The 19,987-nt window shown below is 51.7% G+C and overlaps 1 protein-coding gene across 1 annotated transcript; it reads right to left on the bottom strand.

Annotated features, from left to right (window-relative positions):
* Positions 1-301: 301 nt before the first annotated feature.
* On the bottom strand, positions 302-14,655 carry Serpina12 (serpin family A member 12). Its single transcript, XM_026411788.2, has 5 exons — positions 14,598-14,655; positions 9,425-10,075; positions 7,375-7,645; positions 1,879-2,026; positions 302-493 (listed from the first exon to the last, which is right to left on the bottom strand). Exons 2-5 carry the CDS (start codon positions 10,056-10,058, stop codon positions 302-304), a joined length of 1,245 nt encoding a protein of 414 aa, XP_026267573.1. The 5' UTR covers positions 10,059-10,075; positions 14,598-14,655.
* Positions 14,656-19,987: the final 5,332 nt, after the last annotated feature.

Here is a 19,987-nt window from a genome sequence, read left to right as displayed (position 1 = left end):
CACAGACTTGGCCTAGGGAGGAGCGTTTGTTGATTGAAAAACAAAGGTCCTTTGCCTGCCAGGGAGGGGACACTGGCAAGTGGGTGCAGTGTGGTGCATGGTCCCCAAGTCTGAGAGGGCGAGGAGGGATCCCCAGGAGGTGATGGAGCACAGGAGTCCCAAAAGCCCACGGTGCGTGCTCACTGGGCACCCTTGGGAGATAGTGACCATAGGGACTGGGTTAGAATGTGCCTGGGGCCTCCAGCCCAAGGAGGTTCAGCCTCAGGCCATGGTTGAGTGCTGCAGGCAGCAGGACGACCCTTTATTTACCAGAAGGGTTAACAATCTTTGCCAAGAAGATCATGGAAGGTGTGAGTTTCTCATAGATCATCATCATGAAGGGTCTGTTCAACTTGACATTTTGTGGAGTCTCCATGGGCAGTGTCTGCGCTCCAGAGCCTGCGGCCCCTTCTGTCCCCTTCTCGTCCATCTTCAGCTCAGCCTTGTGCACAGCCTGCGGGAATCAAGAGCAAGGTCAGTGCCTGCCAAGACACTCAGGGGCCATGATGGGCAGAAGCAAGAGACCAGAGAGGGAGACAACTTAGGCAAAGTTACTCGGCACAGCTGTGATGTGTCAAGGTTCCCGGCTTTTCTGCTGTCATTGTGGAATGATATTTGACCAACAGATGCAGCCTGAAGATGGTATATATATATGTGTGTGTGGGGGGGGAGGTCAGTGATAACAGGGAGACAGGGGGCTAATTACCCTTCCCATAAATTTCAGGGGACCTTCAATCATGATCATGGCAGAAAGGGTCTATGGAGTCTTAGCTCAACCTGGTGGATGGTTGAGAGGGAGCCAGACTCCAGATTAGCCTCTGGAGATGTCTCAGGCCCCAGATCCACCCCAGTGGCCTCAGCATCTGTGACCAGGTGATGGGTTCTGGAGAATGGAGGGTCCCTTTTGAGACACCGACAAACTTCTTTCTTGTCTACAAAATTCCAACAATTTTCCTTGCAGGAAACTGGCCAGTATCCTCTGCTAGCGTCAGGGGTGCCCGGATACCTCACTAGAGGAGAGAAAGGAGCCGTGGGAAGGGGAAGCTGGCGGCCTTCAACATTTGGGAACTCTCCAAACTAAAGTAGAAAAACTCAACAGCTAGAAAATTCTATTGGCTACGTGTTTCTTTCTTCTTGCTAGCTGGAAGATAAAGCTGAATCTGTCTTCGGATTCAAAACAGTTGGCTCAGTTTGGTCACCCATATTGCTCCTGGAGTGGCTGGAGCCTCCCTTCACCCGGGTACCAGCCCTCACCTGCTGCCTTTGGCCACGCCCCTCCCTCCCATGGACCATCCCCCACACTCTACTCGGACTCTGAAATCCTTCCCCTTGCCGTGCTCTTTTCACTCCAAAGTAGGTCTGCTGGACAATACACAGGGCATTCAGTCAAATTTGAATTCAAGATAAGTTTTGAATACATTTAACCAAAAATATGTCTCATGCAATAATTTTTATGCTTAAAAAAAAACCCCATTGTGTATCTGAATATCGAATTTAACTGAGTGTCTCCTATTGTCCCTGCTAAATCTGGTGCCCCACCTGCCCCGTGCTCTAGGCCTGATAAATGTTCCAGGACCTGAACAGTTTGTTGCATTGAATCAGCTTTCAACATAGCACCAAGAGAGTGGCAGTTCCAGTGCTAAAGACTGGAATCAAAGGCTTGAGGAGGCCTTAGGGTCTTCCCTGGACCACAGAGCTGGTCGGGGGAGAGCCAGACTCCAGCCCCTCCTGTGTGGCAAGTGGCATGGCGGCTTCCTCCCTGGCCTGGCCCCTGTGCGGTGTCTCTGCCAGGCAGTGTGGCGCGCCCTCTGCTGGAGGGCAGCGGCAGGGCAGCCTTACCTCGCTCACTTTGAGGCTGCGGTAGGGGGAGATTCGGGTGAGGTCACCGTTCTCCTCAAAGATTTTACTGATGCCCAGTTGGGAGAGAGTGTTCTTCAGGTTATAGGTACCAGAGATGTGGAGCTTGGGCACGAACACATTGACAACCCTGGGGAGTTAAAATGACAGGCGTGAGCAGAAAAGTCCTACTTGGGCAAAAAGAAAGATGACAGTCATGGCACCCAGGACCAGGTCCTCTCTTCTTCTCTGCCTGCCCTCTGTCCCTCCCCCTGGAATCTCATTCAGTCCTAGGACCTGGAATACCAAGAGCCGGCCAGACGACTCCCAAGTCTACCTTTCCACTCATTCATTCATTCAGCAAATACTTATTAAGTGCTTGCTGAGTACCAGATGCTGTTCTAGGTGCTTGAGATGAACCTGTGAACAGAACAGGCAAAGATCCCTGCCCCTGACCCGTGTTCCAGCAGGGGGGACAGATCATGGAATGGACACAGTGAAAAGCACTGTGGGCATATTCGCAAATGCGGGAGGCGGCAAGTGCTACAGGAAAAAATGAAATATAAACCAAATTTCAGGGACGCTGGGCAAATCTTGAAGGAGACAGGGACCCAGGCGAAGGGGTCTTTTCCCTGAAGGGAAACTGGAAACCCAGTAGAGTCTCCACTGGAGGAGTGACACGGTCCCTTCAGGGTTTAGAGGGGACCCTCCGTCCACTCCATTAAGAGCACCCTCGTGGTATTGGGGTGGGGGTGAGTGAGGAGGTGATGCAGGGTGACACCCTCCATGGCAGTCAGGTGTTGGGGTCACAGTGGTGGAGGCAAGAGGCCAGGTTCCAGAGTCACTTTACAGCAGGGCCAGCCGAGATTCCTGACAGGCTGATGGAAGGGCTCAGGGGAGCCATAGATGGAGGACGACTACCGGGTTTTAAATTGAGCGGGTGGTCCTGGGAAGGCCCCACAGCGGGGCACAGGATGGCAGTCTAGACAGGGCAGGCTAAGATCCTATTAGACTCCCCAGAAAGTGGGGGGATGCTGGGGAAACAGGCAGAGTCAGGACCCTGGATTCAGGTGAGAGATCTGGCAGCCTGGGCCTGGGGGTGGGGGATGTGCTGAAGCCCAGGGCGCTGCACGCTGAGGGGGAAATCCCAACAGGATCGGGGCGGAGGCCAGAGCCCATGGCCCTAAGCCCAGCACAGGAGAGGAGGAGGAGCCCACGGGCAGACAGAGCTGGTGCTGTGGGAGGAGCCAACGGGAGACAGAGCTGGTGCTGTGGGAGGAGCCAACGGGAGACAGAGCTGGTGCTGTGGGAGGAGCTCACAGGGAGACAGAGCTGGTGCTGTGGGAGGAGCCAACGGGGAGACAGAGCTGGTGCTGTGGGAGGAGCTCACTGGGAGACAGAGCTGTTGCTGTGGGAGGAGCCAACGGGAGACAGAGCTGGTGCTGTGGGAGGAGCTCACAGGGAGACAGAGCTGGTGCTGTGGGAGGAGCCCACGGGGAGACAGAGCTGGTGCTGTGGGAGGAGCCAACGGGAGACAGAGCTGGTGCTGTGGGAGGAGCTCACAGGGAGACAGAGCTGGTGCTGTGGGAGGAGCCAACGGGGAGACAGAGCTGGTGCTGTGGGAGGAGCTCACTGGGAGACAGAGCTGGTGCTGCGGGAGGAGCCCACGGGGAGACAGAGCTGGTGCTGTGGGAGGAGCCCACGGGGAGACAGAGCTGGTGCTGTGGGAGGAGCCAACGGGGAGACAGAGCTGGTGCTGTGGGAGGAGCCAACGGGAGACAGAGCTGGTGCTGTGGGAGGAGCCAACGGGAGACAGAGCTGGTGCTGTGGGAGGAGCTCACAGGGAGACAGAGCTGGTGCTGCGGGAGGAGCCAACGGGGAGACAGAGCTGGTGCTGCGGGAGGAGCCCACGGGGAGACAGAGCTGGTGCTGTGGGAGGAGCCAACGGGGAGACAGAGCTGGTGCTGTGGGAGGAGCTCACGGGGAGACAGAGCTGTTGCTGTGGGAGGAGCCAACGGGAGACAGAGCTGGTGCTGTGGGAGGAGCCCACGGGCAGACAGAGCTGGTGCTGTGGGAGGAGCTCACGGGGAGACAGAGCTGGTGCTGTGGGAGGAGCCCACGGGGAGACAGAGCTGGAGCTGTGGGAGGAGCCCACGGGGAGACAGAGCTGGTGCTGTGGGAGGAGCCCACGGGCAGACAGAGCTGGTGCTGTGGGAGGAGCCAAAGGCAGACAGAGCTGGTGCTGTGGGAGGAGCCAACGGGAGACAGAGCTGGTGCTGTGGGAGGAGCCAACGGGAGACAGAGCTGGTGCTGTGGGAGGAGCCAACGGGGAGACAGAGCTGGTGCTGTGGGAGGAGCCAACGGGGAGACAGAGCTGGTGCTGTGGGAGGAGCCAACGGGGAGACAGAGCTGGTGCTGTGGGAGGAGCCAACGGGAGACAGAGCTGGTGCTGTGGGAGGAGCTCACGGGGAGACAGAGCTGGTGCTGTGGGAGGAGCCCACGGGCAGACAGAGCTGGTGCTGTGGGAGGAGCCAAAGGCAGACAGAGCTGGTGCTGTGGGAGGAGCCAACGGGGAGACAGAGCTGGTGCTGTGGGAGGAGCTCATGGGGAGACAGAGCTGGTGCTGTGGGAGCAGCCAACGGGGAGACAGAGCTGGTGCTGTGGGAGGAGCCAACGGGGAGACAGAGCTGGTGCTGTGGGAGGAGCCAACGGGAGATAGAGCTGGTGCTGTGGGAGGAGCCAACGGGGAGACAGGTAGTGCTGCCAGGTAAAGCAGGCCCCAGCAGGAGGCTGGCGTTTCTGGCAAGTGGAGAAGGAGGAGCCCTAAACTGGCCCTGGACCCCCCAACATGGGCACCCTGGGTAATGATGGGAAGGAGCCCTGAGGATGAAAGGATAGGAGATGGGGACAGTGACTCCAGGCAAAGCTTCAGGCTTTACCTGCAGAGGGGAGATCAGAGTGAAGTGATACCTAACAGGGAAACAACAGCCTTTGGGACTCCCTGCAGGCCAGCGCCAGAGTGACAGGCCCGCCTCACACCTGCTCTGTGTTTCCTGCACAGAAGCCACTCTGTGAGCTGAGAGCCATCCCTGGCCCCCCCCCATCCAAAAACTAATGGCATCTGGATCTCTGATGGAGATAACTCAGTAGGGATCAGAAGCATTGCTGAGAAGCAAGGAGAGAATTTCCAGGGCGACATCACCGAGCTGTCAGAGGACACAGGATCCCAGGTGCTAGTGGGGAGATCAGCTTTAGTGACTTCCAAGTGAAGCCGGAAAACTTGGACCAGTGCTGGAAGGTGAGATGAGATTTTTAGTCTGGGATGGGACTCTCAAATTTTATTATCAATAAAAAGGGCAAATTCAAAGCCCCATCAGCTCTGTGCCTACTGAAGTTGAAGCTTTGTTTCCCCTAGGAAAACAAAAACTGAGTTTTTGCTCTGGGGAGTCAGAGCAGCAGGATTTGTAGGCTAAACTCCAACCTATAATTTGTGGATGTATTTTAGTTGTGCATCTGTTGATGTGGTTACTTCTCTTTTGGGGAAAGGGTGTTTTCCCCCCCTTTGGCCTCTCCTAGGCTGTCCAGTCTGGAGGGGACTACAGACAAAACTCACTGGAATAGCCCACCTGCTCTCTGCTCTCGTAGGGGACAACCAGAAGTCTGGGCTGGTCCTGCCTGCACTTGAAGACAACCCGACAACCTGACAGCCAGACTGAAAGAGTTCAGAAGGTAGGAACACTGCCTGTCGGGTTCTGATGACATGAAATCCCCCCTGGGGACCTCAGACAAGTCCCCTAGCCAGTAAGAAGCTCTGGGGTTTCCTATGGAGGAGGGGGCATTACTGCCACTGGTCATTCCAGGCCACAGAGCTTAGGAGGCAGGATGTATCTGGTGAAAGGGATCCTCCTCTCATGGCCTTCTGCCAAGGAGGTCCCATCTCAAGTCATGGGGATGCTGGGAACAGTCTCATGGGGTGGGGGAGGCAGAGCAGGTTCTAGGACAGGGAGGGGGGCCCTGAAAGAGACCCTGAGGGCAAGATGCACATGGACTTCATGAGAAGCTATTTAAGTTATTCCTGTCCTGTGAGGAGCTTTGTTTCCTTTGTCCCAAGGCCTCTGGGAAGGCTGAAGCCAACCTGCAGGAAATCTCAAAACATCTTTCCCACACCTGGGCAGGAAACAAAGGGAGGGCTGTGGGCCTCATCCTGAAGGCAGAGACATGGCAGCAGTATTCAGGAGCCTCTGTGTGCAGTTAGGGGTGGCTCAATGGTCACAGTACACAAGCTGCAGAGGGCCAGGGAGGGGGAACTTGCAGTCCCCAGTGCTAGCACCAGAATGGCAGCCCTGTGAGAAATTGTCACAAATAACTTGGAGATGCTCTGGGGCACCAGAAAAATGGTAGTGGACCCAACCACTGTGCTTTCAACACCGATGGCAATGGGACTGCAGTCCCTGTCACAGAGCCAGAAAGTACGGATGAACTGAGGGCCAAGGGCCTGACATTCTTCCCATTTCTCACCTCCTTTCACTTTCCGTACCTCTCAGGCACCTAGAAAGGCACCCAAGACACCCCTGTGAACTCTACAACTTTGTGGACCACAGGCTGGAAGCTGCCCATCCCTTTGGGGCACCCCGTGTTAACAGACGCCTGCATTTCACGTCAGGGGGTGAGCTGCCATGCGGGGTTCCCCCTGAGGATGGAGACTACACTGCAGGACACCTGTAACTCAATAAACCTGGGGTTCCAAGGATCTGCTGAGAGTTTTAGAGCCCTCCTTCTTCAACCAATCAGAAGGAGGGGGAAAGAAGTCACATTGGCGCATGGCCTCTTCGAAGGTCCTACCAGGCTGGCACTACTAAGGCCAAATCACAGAAGAGAACCCAGGCCTCACCCAAACCCCTATTTTTTAATTCAGCTCCCACAGCAGGGAGGAGAGGCAGGGCTGGCAGAGCCCTCCTGGGGTGACCTGCCACTCAGCTCCACTTCCCCCAATACTGGCATGATCAGAAGCATCTGGAACCAGAATTTCCCTGTCAGGAGCTTTCAGGTAACTAGATAGCAGAGCTGTGTTCTGCAGTTCCTTAAGGCAGCCATCCCCCCATGGATGCCCAGTCCACCCTAGCATCATCTCTTTCTCTCTTGGTGCCTCCTCCTGGTGCCCAGGTCCCATAATCGTCATAGCAGATGCTCAGTAAAGACATCCATTGCTTCTCTCCCTTTCACACAGCCTTAAAGTCTTAGCTCAAATTCCACCTCCCCTGGGAAGCCCTCCCTGACCACTACCACACTCCCACAGTTTTACTGCCTCTCCAAGGTCAAGTGTTTCTGTGTTCTTACACTTCTCCAGTCTACCTCCTACCCTAACAGAAGTGTCTCAAAGAGCCCAGAAGAAGGCTTGGCCATGTGATAAGAGCTTAATAAATTCGGGATGAAAGAAATAAAGAGTGGTGGGGGGGGGGGGAGAAGCAAGACACTCCTTACACCAGGCTCCCTCTTTACCTTTTTGACATTAATCTTTTCCATCTGCCAAAAATGTTCGCCTGCAAGCCCTCCTCCAATTGCTTCATTTTGCCCTCCTCGGGAAGAACGAAGGTGGCCGTGATGTTCCCACTGTAGGGGATCTCCAGGAGCGTGCAGGACAGTTGGTCGTCATAGCCCACGTCATACATGCCTCCGTGGAACATCATGGGCACCTTCACTGTTTTGCTTTTGTCCACAAAGAAATTTTCCTCTCTAGTTTCTTTGGGATCAAATCTATGTTTCCACCTGGCTTAGGATTGAAAGGCAAAGTGAGATGAGTGTCCAGAGAGAAAAGAGGTGACCAGATCCAAATAATCACCAGCCTCTGTCCACGCAGATTCAGAGAAAGAGGTCTGGGTATTCCAGGGCACCAGGGAAGAACTCCAGGAGGCTGCCCTCTTCCTGTGCCCCAGATACTTCCTGTGAGATGGACTCAGGTCCAGTGGCATGTTCTCAAAGAAACGAGGATTAGGGATGAGGAGGTGAGGAGAGCAGTAGACTGCCCTGAGCAAAGGTTCTCCTGAGGCTGAGAAAGCCTGGAGATCATGTCCCAATCGGGGGGGACTGGATCGCAATTAGTGGGGCTCTTTGGGTGTGACTTGAATGAAGATGCCTGGCTCCATTTCAAGTCATCCCTGACAAAGCCACTCTCACCTGGGGCCAAGAAAACTAATGGGACACGCTGCCCTTGGGAGCTTGCTGGAGAGGAATGAACACTCAATTCTGGGTGTTTGATCTCTCTTTTTTGATCCTGAGGATGCTTTGACCCCCCCCTCACACGTAAATGCAGATCTGTGTCTTTTCTAACCTGCTACCCTCACAGATCTCAGAATAAGTCCCTGGGAGCCAACCCCTGGGTTCAAATCCAGGCCTCGCTGCTCTAAAAGCATAACCTTGATAAGTGTCTCCATCTCCCTGGGCTTCAGTGTCCTTAATTTGAAGAATAAGGATATTGACCGATACCTCATAGGTTCACTTGGAGACTTGGTGGGATAAAGCAGCCAAGCTCAATAACTGGATATAGTGATCTTTGAGTGGATGGTGGTCACCGTCAGCATTATTGGTGTCACTGTTGTTCCTGAGGTGATGTAGGGGATGTAAGCCCTTTGAGAAATCCCAAATTCATTTTTCTTTCCCTCTGGCTTAGACAGACTGTGATTTTGGATTTTCCCCCCTCAGTCACCATCAATTTCCTTGTGAAATTTGGGAGAACTGAACCATGGTATTGACAGCCCCGTAGAGATCTTGTCTAAACTGAGGGGTGTTGGCCTCTGTGATTTTCACATATTTTGGCCAACCTCTGCGTGTGCACATGGTATGTGAGTGGTCGTGTGCAGAGGGGGGAACGAAGGTCTATTTCAGGTTTTCTCTTAGACACAGGGAAGTCAGGCAATCTGATGAGGAGAATAAGGCAACCCCCAAACTCATCATCACCACCACCAAAACACAATCACCATCCTGGGCGTCAACTTGGTGTAGTGGAAAAATACCCACCCAAGGCCAAGAGAGACGGGTTCCAATCCTGACTGTCACTGACTGGCTTTGAAACATGGATGAGTAATTAATCTGTCCCTGATTTTCATTTTTTTTCCTCATCTAAGAAATGAAGATGAGAATGTCACTCCAACCACATCAACTATTGTCATGTTAGGATAATCAGTGATAATGAAAATGGACATATAGAGAACAATTTAGACTTCATGAAGAACTTTTCACAAACATTTTCACCTCGATTCCCAAACACAACCAGAGGGGTTATATGTAAATGGTATTCAATTTAAAGACAAAGAAAGTGACTACAGTGTTTATGATGACCAGCATCCACTCGATATTCACTATACCACTGAAAGTTATCCAACTACATCTTTAAAAAGCCTTATATAGTATCTATCAATATCCTAATTCTATGAAGTGAGAGATTCATTACGTAGAAATTCAAGGTCAAGAGCAAGCAAGAGGCCAACCCAGGTTTTTAATCCCTGCCTGTTGGTCATCCTCTCCTCTCCACGCCACATGTCTCAAACCTTACCTTGAAAGTAAATGAAGTTTGCCAGAATCATCACAGTGCCAGGGTCTATACTCCTGATCAGGTTGTTGATTAACCCCTGGGTTTTCTGACTGACATAGCTGTTGATCTGCTTCTGAGTATAGTCCAAGTCCTGGAAGTTGGTGGGCACGGTTTCTGCTTCATACATAGTCTTGGTCTCTCTCAGGAAGTTCCGTTGTAGCTTCAGCTTCTGATCCAGGAACAGAACGTTTCCGATCGCCAGCTTGGTGCCTTGCTTCTCCTGGTTCAGCTTGCGGATGAGGTAATAGAACCCCTGGTGAAGGTCTCTGGCCGGCATCTCCCTGAAGCTGAAACCCTGCTTAATCTCTTCCAGGGTGGAGTCCTGGGCGCCCAGGGACAGCATGGAGAAGGCAGTGGAGATGCTCAGTGGGGAGAAGAAGATGTTCTGCCTGGAGCCTCTGGAGGCCAGCTTCTTGAGCAGCTTGAAGCCAAACTCCATGTTGCGCTTTGCCAGCTCATGGGCGATCCTCTTTGCTTTCGACCCTCGGGCTTGGCTCAGGTCTCCATAGCTAAGTAGAGAGACATTGGGCGAGAGAAGCCCTTCTGTGGCGAGGAGGCCAGCCAGAAACAGGGCCAGGCCCAGTGGGAGGTTCATTGTCCTTGGGGATTGTCCTGTTGAGTAGTAGATCTCAGGTTAGCAGAGAAAATCAAAGGAGATCCACTGTCCCACCTTATCCACGTGGAAGACCAGGTGGAAGAAGAGACGCAGTGACTAACAGGGGCTGTATGTAGAGGCTGCTGAGTGCTTTGACATCCAGGATGACATTTATAGCCTCCCCATATCTCCATTTTATAAGTGAGAGACCTGGGTGTTCCCTGGCACTGCACCCTTGCTCTGTCCCTTGTCTTTCTGGTCCTGGGCCCCTCAAGAGTGATAGCTCTTGTTCACTTCCCTCCCCATCTCATGGTAGCAGTGAATCCATTCCTTTGAAGAACATCTACTCTCCACCTCATCATAAGGATGCCCCACAGTGTGGGCATGGGACCCAGAACACGCCATCAAAATGCATCCTTTATGTCACACTGATTAAGAAATCAGAGTGTGACCAAAATCAAATTAACGGGTGTCTTTCCTGGAGAATGCAAAGTTCTCTTAACTATGGGGTGACTGGCTTAATGATAAAGCCCCCCGAACTGAATGTGGTCCTGACTTCTACATGGAGAGAAGACAGGGAGAGATGGAAAGAGAGAAATGGACAGTGGCTCATCATGACATCTTTGGAGTCCTTGGATCAACCTTTACTGGATGCCCACCCACCCACCTTCATTTTTCTAAGTTATAAGAGCCAATGGATTTCAATTTTAGGGTCGAATGATTTGAGTTGAACTTTTTTTTTCCTTATAACCAAAAGGAGTGTGACTAATTTGCAGAATTGGTGCTCTTTTGTGTAAGATCATGTGACCTCTAGGTGATGGACATCCTCTACAGGAGAAAGAACTCTGCCTCCAATAAACCTCCTCCCAAGGAAGGGAAGGGGTGGTGGCATGGAGAGGAAAAGCCACATCTTCCTGGCTGCAGGAGTGCTCTCTCATCAAAAGCCTTTCAGCTCTGACACTTCCCAGCGCCCACCCTCTCTGCACGCTGGCAGTGAGGTTGAGTTATGTGGTCAAGGTCCTGAAGCCAGAAGCATCTTGACAAATATTATGTGCATATATTTCAATGCCAGAACCATCAAGTGGGGGCTCCATGCTCTGGCCTTACGTCCTCGGGGTTTTGTGGCATTCTGGAAAGAATCTCCTGAGCCCAGGAGTTCTCTAAGCACCTTCCACTCTCCAGGACGATGTTTTGGTAAAAATTAAAAATAATTGGTGATGAGCCCAGACTCCATGGGTGATCTGAAAATAGATTGTAGGCGAGAAAAAAGGTAGAATCCTTAATTATGCTTCAGATAAACAAAAGAAAATAGATAATGGAAAGGAGCCGATCTCAGGAGTTCCCAGGGCTGAACTGTGTTTTCCAAAGGCTGCCTGGATTAAAAATAGAAGTTTCTGTTATTCCCAGTGGACTGCCAGCCATGCCATGTGCTGTTTCCCAATGCCTATGAGTAGAGAAGCTTGGACATGTCACTCAGTAGCTGGCAGGAGGGTTGCCAGCCACCTGAGGGGCAAAGCCTGGCAGCAACAGGGCAGGAGCTGGGCGTGTGAGGCAGGACGGGGCCGGCAGAAAGGCTCGGCATGACATGAGCTACTGGCTGTGCAGTGGAACTGCTGACCCCCACCAAGTTGTACCTACTACTGACCCCCACCAAGTTGTACCTACTACAGTTTCAGAAGTGAGAACTGATCCGAGAATTAAAGTCCAGGCGTTGTTCTTCTCCTACATACATATTGGGGCACCAGGCAAATCTCTTTACCCTCTAGGGTGTCTGTAAGTATCTTGGCCTATGAACTTGAGGGTACTGTGGAGTTTGGCCTCTTCCCACTAGATGCTGCTGCTCAGCTGTTTGCCCTACCCCAGGGAACGCAGTGCACTTGCTGGCTGGGTCTCAGCCTCCCTTACCTCTACCAGCCTGTATCCCAGCGGTCTCTGGGCATCCATCCCTTCCAGCATGCCCCCAAGTGTGAAGGGCCTGGCCTTGCTCCCCACCAGCCCACACGAGTCCCACTGTGGGCCTTTCCATGTCATCACAGATGCTAAAGTGACCCACATTTGCCAGATGCCTGAGCAGGCTCAATTTTTTGTTCCATCAATTAAAGTAGCTGAGCAACTGGTTATTACCCAATGAATTGATAGGTTACTCTCCTACGTTGAGCAATTCTTGGTTGAGTTTTAATTTGGAATGTGTGTGTGTGTGTGTGTGTGTGTGTGTGTGTGTGTTTGGTTGTCACCTGAACTAAATAAAATAAAATCAAGAGGAAAAAGAACAGATAGAAACGGAACCCCGTGGGACACCCAGGGGCAGAGAGGGCTACGAAAGTCCGTTCCCTGACTATTCTAGCCCCACGTTCCCTATTCATTTAGAAAAATAATTTCCATCTCCTGTGACTAGATGAAACAGTGTCTCACTGACCCACAAGACAGACCCCACCCAAGTGAGAAGCCATCTGCTCTGGCAGCACAGGTGCTGCCAATCCCCACCCTGCAGAAAGGGGTCCCCACAGGAGGGATGGGGGCACCACCCCCACCTCCCTCTGCCCTGATTGGAATTCCCCTCTAAATGAGGTATGACAGTGGGCTTAATAATCCATCCCTCAGTGTCCATGGGGGGTGAGTTTCAGGATCCCCCAAGGACGCCAAAATCCTTGGATGTTTAAATCCTTCCATAAAACAGCACAGTCTTTCCACGGAGCCTACATGCACCCTCCCAAGTGCTTTAAATCACCTCTGCATTACTGATAATGCCTGATGTGACATATTACATAAGTAATTGTCATACTCTATCGATTAGGGAATAGGCAAGGAAAAAAAAACTCTGAACATTTCAGACTTGCCCCAAATATTTTTGATCTGAGATTGGCTGGATCCCTGGGTGTGGCTACAGAGGGCTCACTGGTGAGATTTGTGATTTTACAAAGTGCTTCCTCATCTATCACCAGCAGGCTGGGGAAATGAGATTGGGGAGCCACCAGGGGACATAGGGGCTGCGAAGTTCTGCTCCTGCACAGAGGTGGGACCCCTCCCTTCAGGGGAGAGGCCTTCCCTGCCTCCCCCCACCCTTGCTAATGTCTAGTCTCCTACCTCTCTCCTCTGTGATGAAGCTGGCTGGCCAGGAAAAGTGGTGTGACGTCCTTCCCCAAGTCAATGGGACAATATATAGAAAGCTCAGACAAGTTCCCATCCCCAAAGTCTTCAGGCCAACAGAGCGAGCATCAGGCAACCAGAATGTTCCCTTGGACACATCAGTCATTCCTTCCTACACCGAGGAAGGAACCCCAAGCCCCCAGCTTATCTCAGACTCTTTCTGGAGTCCCTGATAAAGTGCGCAGAACTTGGGTACACTCATTGTCCTCCCTGGGGCTCAAAGAAGTTAAGGGACTTTCCTAGAGGTGTGCCTTGGCCTCTCAAAATAAGACTGAACCAAAGCCCTGAACCTGAAGAGACGTGCCAGGAATGGTCTGTGGTCTACCCATTTTAAAAGATGGAAATTGTTTTAAGAGAAAAATTGTTCTACCACATTTTAGAGGTGAAAGAATTTTTTTTTACAAAGCAAGTTTAGAGCAAGGAGTGCTAAAGTCCCTCCTCTTCCCTCTGTGGGAAGTGGGAGAAGCCCCATAGAAAAACTCTACTGACCATCGCCAAATCCTTTACATTCCTTCCTGGGAAACACAGGATGGAGCCTCCCCACTTATTAATTTGCCCTGAGGATTTCTGTCTTTTTAGGAATACTTTATGTGCTGTCACTGAGCCAGGTACTGGGACCCTGTGACAATGCCCAAGGAATGGCCCACAGAGATGCTGTAGAATAAGCAAACAGGGAGCTCTCACACCTGAGAAGGGAAGCCCAGACCAGCCCCACAGATTCCTCCAAACCCTCAAGAACTTTCCACCTCTCTGCCTGGCTGGTCCTCCTCCTGCGAAGTGACTCTTATTCTAGAATGAGGGGATACAGGGGCTGAAAAATCTGAGTGGCCATTAACTGCAGGCCCACTTGTGCTACAAAGGGGCAGCCCAGGCCCAGTGTGAACAGAGACTGGCGTCACAGTGTGTGGCAGTCGCGGGTGAGCATGGAATCCAGTTAGTGGAGGCAATTCTTCAAAAACCGCTCTAAACAGGCGGCTTGGCTCCGCTTTCCATGATCTGCTGGGTTGATGGATACAGCCTGTGTCCCGGGAGAGCTGAAGGTACACAGACAGCTCACGCACAAGGCTGACCATGGCCAGAGCCAGAGGTCAGAGGTGGACTCCAGTTGGAAGGGCCACCTCACCTCTCAGGACCACCTCCGTCCTCATACCCCTAAGGCTGTCCCTCCAGGAAAGTGCTGGACCTAGAAGCCCATGGGAGAGAATCTGGGCCTCCATGGAGGCTGCCCTGCAAAACTCCCCCAGGGCAGTTCCCCAACTGTGAGAACTCCCCTAGAATTTTCTGCAAGACGCCCTCCTTGGACAGTACGATCCATCCCCTCAATCTGAGCCAACTTCCTGAGGAAGACACAGGAATCCCTGGTTTTTTCCACAGGGAAGGTTTCATACTCACAGCCTCCAGGAGGAATCTGCTGGGCCGGCCAAATGGATCTGCCCTTCTTGCTTTATTATTTATACTTCCATGGCCTCCTGGAAAGATCAAGTGCAGGCCAATAGAATTAGCTGGCCTGAGTGGGCAGGCGATGGGGTTCCAGGAGCAACGGCCACACCACTTCCCCGGGGGCTTCTGCTCGCACAGGAGGCTGCGACCCCGCCCACTGGGCTGGGGCTTTCTGAAGGAGTCCATTCATGTCTTTTGCAACCGCTCTGTTTCCCAATCGCCCTCTGGGTCTGGAGACTGGAGTATTCTACAAGTGGAGCAGGCTGTCGTCCTGACAATTACTCTACAACCCCCAGATCACCTTTGTCATCCAGGGAAGAGTGACACCTGGGGTCCTTCTCCCTCGTCCCTTGTTGCTGCTTGTGTGCTTTCTCTTGGCCTTCGAACTCTCAGCTCTGTCACTGCAGCTCTGTCGTTTAGGGAATATGACGTGTGACCGGAGTCGTTCTGGGAAGAAGACTGAGGAGCGACCAACAGAGGGTTAGGGGCATGGTTTCCATCAGGGGCCACAGGAATCCAGGTGCATGTCAATGCTAGTGATCATTCCAGAAATCCGGGAAGTCTCTGCCTATTGTGTGTTTTTTGTTGTGCTGAAGTGATGAGGCCAGAGTTGGGTTTGGTTTCCTTCCCTGGCTTCTCTGCATTTTCCAACTTGTCCTTAAGGAGCAGGTACTACATAGAGCTAACTTTCAAGCATTTAAAATGGAATGAAATTCTTATGTTTAGTTGTATCGCCTACAGAGGCACAGGTGGACGGGGCTAGAACCTCCCAGGCCCAAGGATCCCGAGATGGAATCACAGTGCCTCCGTGGGCCGACTTTTAGTTGTTTTCATAATGAACTCCAGGGAGCAGAGAAACCACTCAGGTTTTCCTGTCCCCTTTAGTGATGTTTTCCAGGAGCTGTCACAGGACCCAGCACCACGAGGCCCCAGAAGAGGTGTACTCGTGGTTTTACTCTCTTTGGAATGCTTTTAGCCAACACCTAACTCTCACCCCAAAAGCCATATAGAAAAGGTGATCCAGTGAGGACTTCTTGGAAGGAGGTGGCCCTGGCTCAGGCCTATGCCTGGTTCAGCTTTGAACTGAAGAACCTGTGACCCAGACCAAAGAGGTTGTGGGCATGAGGGGCTCCAGAGCCCCCAGGATCTGAGAGAGACTGGAGGCCCCTGAGCACCAGCCTCCCTCACTCAGGGGGCAAGACTCTCCTGTCACAGTGTGGGTGGGTCACATGTGACCAGAGTAACTGAGCAACCTCAGTGCCCAGGCTGCAGATGGGCCCCAGGTGGAAGGATGGGCTGAAGCCAGGGCAGGTGGTCCCATCGTGGCAGAGGCTGCCAAGGTAGAGGACAAGGGCCAGCCAGGTGGATGCTGACCCAGAATCTGGACTGCACTCTTGGCTTGGGAGGAAGAGTCCTGCCTGCTAATGACAGGGTGAGGCCTGTGTGAGTCCTGTGGTCCCCGCCCGCCAGCCTGTCTCAAACCCTCTCACAGCTCCAGGACAACTCCTACAGGAGGCATGCAGCGGCTGTCCCAGGCAAGGATGCCACTGGGTGACACAGGTGGCACTGACGATGGCTGAATCCAGACAGTGCTCAGAGGCCAGTAGGCTGCAGGCAGAGGGCAGCCCCAGGTGGACTGCAGGCCACACAGGACCTAAGTCTTGGTGAGGAGCTGCCCACCCAGGCAGGGAGAGGAGCTTTGCAGGATGGGAGTTGGTGGGAGGGGTGAAGAGATGGTCCTGGGAGGCCCAGCCCCCTCCCAGGGCCCATCAGGGGACCTTGGCCTAGAATTGAGGCCAATACCTGTAGATGGGAAGATCAGAGACCCATGGGTGTGGGCCTGGTGTCTGTGGGGGCTAGGAGGGTGCAGGTGACTGTCCAGCCTGGGGTTCTGCTATAAGTTGTGGATCAGAGACACTGGCCTGAGGCCCAGGAGGGGCCTGATGTTTCTCTTACATCACTGCCTTGTGTGGGGTGAGAGGAGAGCTAGGAATCTTGAGTCTCACCCTTCCTCCTCGTTTCTCCCAGGTACCGAACCTATGCGTAAACTAGGGAAATGTTCGTATGCCCCAGACTGGCTCCAAGAGCCTGGATCTGGTGGAACACAGGAGAACAGGGATACAAGCCTTACCTGGTAAAAGAAAACCGCTGATCTCACCTGGGAAGCCTTCGTAGATGCGGCTCTGCTGAGGGAGCTCTCGCCCTCGGTTCTGACCCGCAGAACTCCTCGCTGCACAGACCAGCGAGTCTGAGAACCGCCGCCAGGAGGAAGCCAGAGAATGGTGCCCGCTGAAACCTGGTGAGGGAGCTTTAATGAGCTTCTCTGGAGGATTCTGGTGAACATCAGAGTTGGGAATCTCTGTTCTAAAGCAAGGAAGTCCCACAGATGCTTCTGGAACCACCCAGTACATCTTAAGCACTGAGCTTCTCCCCCCTCCAGGTATCAGGACTGGCTGGAGAGCAGTGGTGATGGAGACCTTGAGGTGCTGGTGGGAGTGGACCAGGGAACACTCTGAGAATCCAGGACAGACCACCCAGGAGGAGCCCTCTGGTGCTGGCCACAGCACCACTGCAGCTCAGCAAGGAGAGGCTGGTGCTCTCAACGAACAGTGCTGGAACCCCTGTATGTCCACTGGGGGGAACTCACCGTGACCCTTTCACTCTCTATATAGAAATCCATGTAAGAAAGTACAAGCCTGAGCTTGAACAGCCTTGGATTGGCCCATGCAAAACCAATGACATTCATCATTTTTTTTTAAACCCCAAACCCCAAGATTATCAAAACAATCAACTTCTAGGAGAAAATATAGTAGACTATTTTCTTGACCTTGATATGGGCAAAAACCTCCTAAATAGCACAAAAGAAGTACTAACTATTAAAAAAAATGTATCAGTTGAACTTTATTAAGAACTTTGTTCATCAGAGTGCCCCCAAGAGCCAGGCACACACTTATAATCCCAGCTACTTGGGAGGTTGAGGCAGGAGGATTGCAAGTTTGAGGTTAGTCTCAGCAATTTTGCAAGACCCTGTCTCAAAATTTAAAAAATAAAAAGAACTGGGCATGCAGCTCAGTGGTACAGCACCCCTGGATTCGATCCCCAGTGGGAAAAAGAAAGGAAAGAAAAGAAACTCACCTAAGAGAGGTCAAAGGTAAGTCAGAGACTGGGGATGGTACTTACACCTTGTGATAAAGGACTCAGGCCTGATTTTAGGTCAATGAGAAAAAGACAATGTTAAAAATAGGCAAAGATTTGAATAGCTCCTTCACAAAAGAAGGGATCCCAGTGACCGTGAAAAGATGCTTGAAGTCGTCAGTCATCAGGAACATGCAAAATAAAACCACAACAAGATACCATGACACACCTAGGAAAATAGCTGAAATTAAAAGGGCTGACGGGGCGGGGTGGAGCAAGCGTGCCCTGTTCTTGTACAGCAGGTGGGGGCGTGGCCCGGCACAAATGCTTTGGAAAATTGCTTGGCAGGAACCACAAACACAGTTGCTTGCCCTTTAACCCATTCCTCACACCCCAGGGCCCATCCCAATTAAAACTGTGCTTGTGGGTTCATGGAGACCCTTCCTTTGTTGAATTAAGCTCCAACTGGGGAGCTTAACTGATACATAATGCTAATAAACAAGTGATTGATTTTAAGAGAAAATTAACATTACCAACAAGATCCTGGTGACCTGCAAGAAATTTTAGTACAAAAATAATAAAAACCTTTCCAAACAAAAATCTAAGCTAATAAGAAAAAAGGAAGAGAAATATAATAATAGATCATGACAATTTAGGAAGCATTTTGTAAACAGAAAAAGCAAAATCAAAAAGGAACTCACGGGGCTGGGGTTGTGGCTCAGTGGTAGAGCGCTTGCCTGGCATGTGTGAGGCACGGGGTTCGATCCCCAGCACCATATAAAATTATAAAACAAATAAAATAAAAGTATTGCGTTCATCTACGACTAAAAAAATTATATATTAAAAAAAGGAACTCACATCCAAGCCAGCCTTTCAAAAGGTGAACAATATTATAAATGTTTTGGGAAACAAATGGCTCCAAAAATAAAATTGGGAAATAAAATTTAAAAGAATTGGAGGAAATCTGTTTATAATGTTAAATGAGAAAGAACTTCATAAATACAAACACACAAGCCAGAAATCAAAGAAAACATGCACATATTGTTCTTATAGAATGTCTTAAACTCTACAGCGTGCACAAGATCAAGACGCATGGGAAACTGGAGCACGTGTGCAAGATCAAGCACTAATGTTCTCAGCCATGCAAATGCTTACACACAGTGATGCTACCGCATTCTCAGAGCAAAGGGGAAGGGTGTGGGAAATACACTTCAATTTTCTTCCTCCTCCTCCTCTTCCACCTCCTCTTCCTCCTCCTCCTCTTCTTCTTTTTCATTCCCTTTATCTTGTTTTCTCCTTCCTTTTGGAAGTCTTGTTGCAGTGCACTTTCCTACATAGTTAGTAGATACATTTACTGATGGATTTTATGTGTTTTTCACAGTGACTCCTCTTCTGATTCTACGCTTCTAGATCCATTTTGCATATGAGAAAACTGAGGTTCTGACAACCATATTATTAGCAGACCTAGGCTCGGAAAGCAGGTCTCCTGGCTCTGGAATGCTCGTTCAAGCATGGCTCTCCAAGGCCATAAGGCAAGCTGTGGCCATGGCATTTCGACAGTCAACACTGACTCACACAACTGCTGCCCAGATTGGCACTCCAGGCCCTGGGCCAGGCATGGAAGGGACACAGGCTGTCTGTCTGTCTGAGTGATCTCCTGGGCCCTTGTTTGTCTCTCCTAAGACAGACAGAACCCTCCCCCCACCCTCTCTCTCAACTTGGGCTGACCCCACAGACCTCTTTTCTCCTTGGGTTGCTTCCTTGACCTCCCCAGATCCCAGAGCTCCCTTCTCCCAGTCCTCTTTCTGCCCCAGTCCTGCAGCCTCCGGGTTCTGCTGTGTTCCCCTCGACTCCCAGCCCCACATGCCTCCTCCACAAACTGGGTGGGCTTCTGCCACACCTGCTGATCCTGCCTCTGCGGTCTCCTTCCACCCTCATCCCCACTGGCTCAGTAGAGGCCCTGTGGGCTCCACACCCAGATGGCCACACCCTGGACTTCACTTCTTCACCCTTGGAAGGCTCAGCCCTGCTTTTTTCCTCCCGTCCCACCCAAGTGCATGGGCACTGTGCTAGATACAGGTGGGAGCTGTGTAAATCCTATGAAGGGGGCTTGGTTTGCAGAACCCCAAGTGCTTGGCACCCAGTGTAGTTCTTGGAGTTAGATGAAGTGCACTGCTCAGGAAACAGGAGACACCCTCTATTCCACC

The sequence above is a fragment of the Urocitellus parryii genome, chromosome 6 (genome assembly GCF_045843805.1).
Source record: "Urocitellus parryii isolate mUroPar1 chromosome 6, mUroPar1.hap1, whole genome shotgun sequence".
Taxonomy (NCBI): domain Eukaryota; kingdom Metazoa; phylum Chordata; class Mammalia; order Rodentia; family Sciuridae; genus Urocitellus; species Urocitellus parryii.
Note: the sequence above shows the minus strand (reverse complement) of the source record. Positions and strands in the feature narration are given on the sequence as shown.

What these genes read in the sequence shown, in the direction of transcription:
- Serpina12 (XM_026411788.2), bottom strand. Translation starts at nt 10,058, where the DNA reads ATGAACCTCCCACTGGGCCTGGCCCTGTTTCTGGCTGGCCTCCTCGCC. An exon ending in AAACTTCATTTACTTTCAAG is followed by an intron (nt 7,646 to 9,424) that starts GTAAGGTTTGAG and finishes TTCAATCCTAAG; the next exon opens with CCAGGTGGAAACATAGATTT. An exon ending in GCAGCCTCAAAGTGAGCGAG is followed by an intron (nt 494 to 1,878) that starts GTAAGGCTGCCC and finishes TGATTCCCGCAG; the next exon opens with GCTGTGCACAAGGCTGAGCT.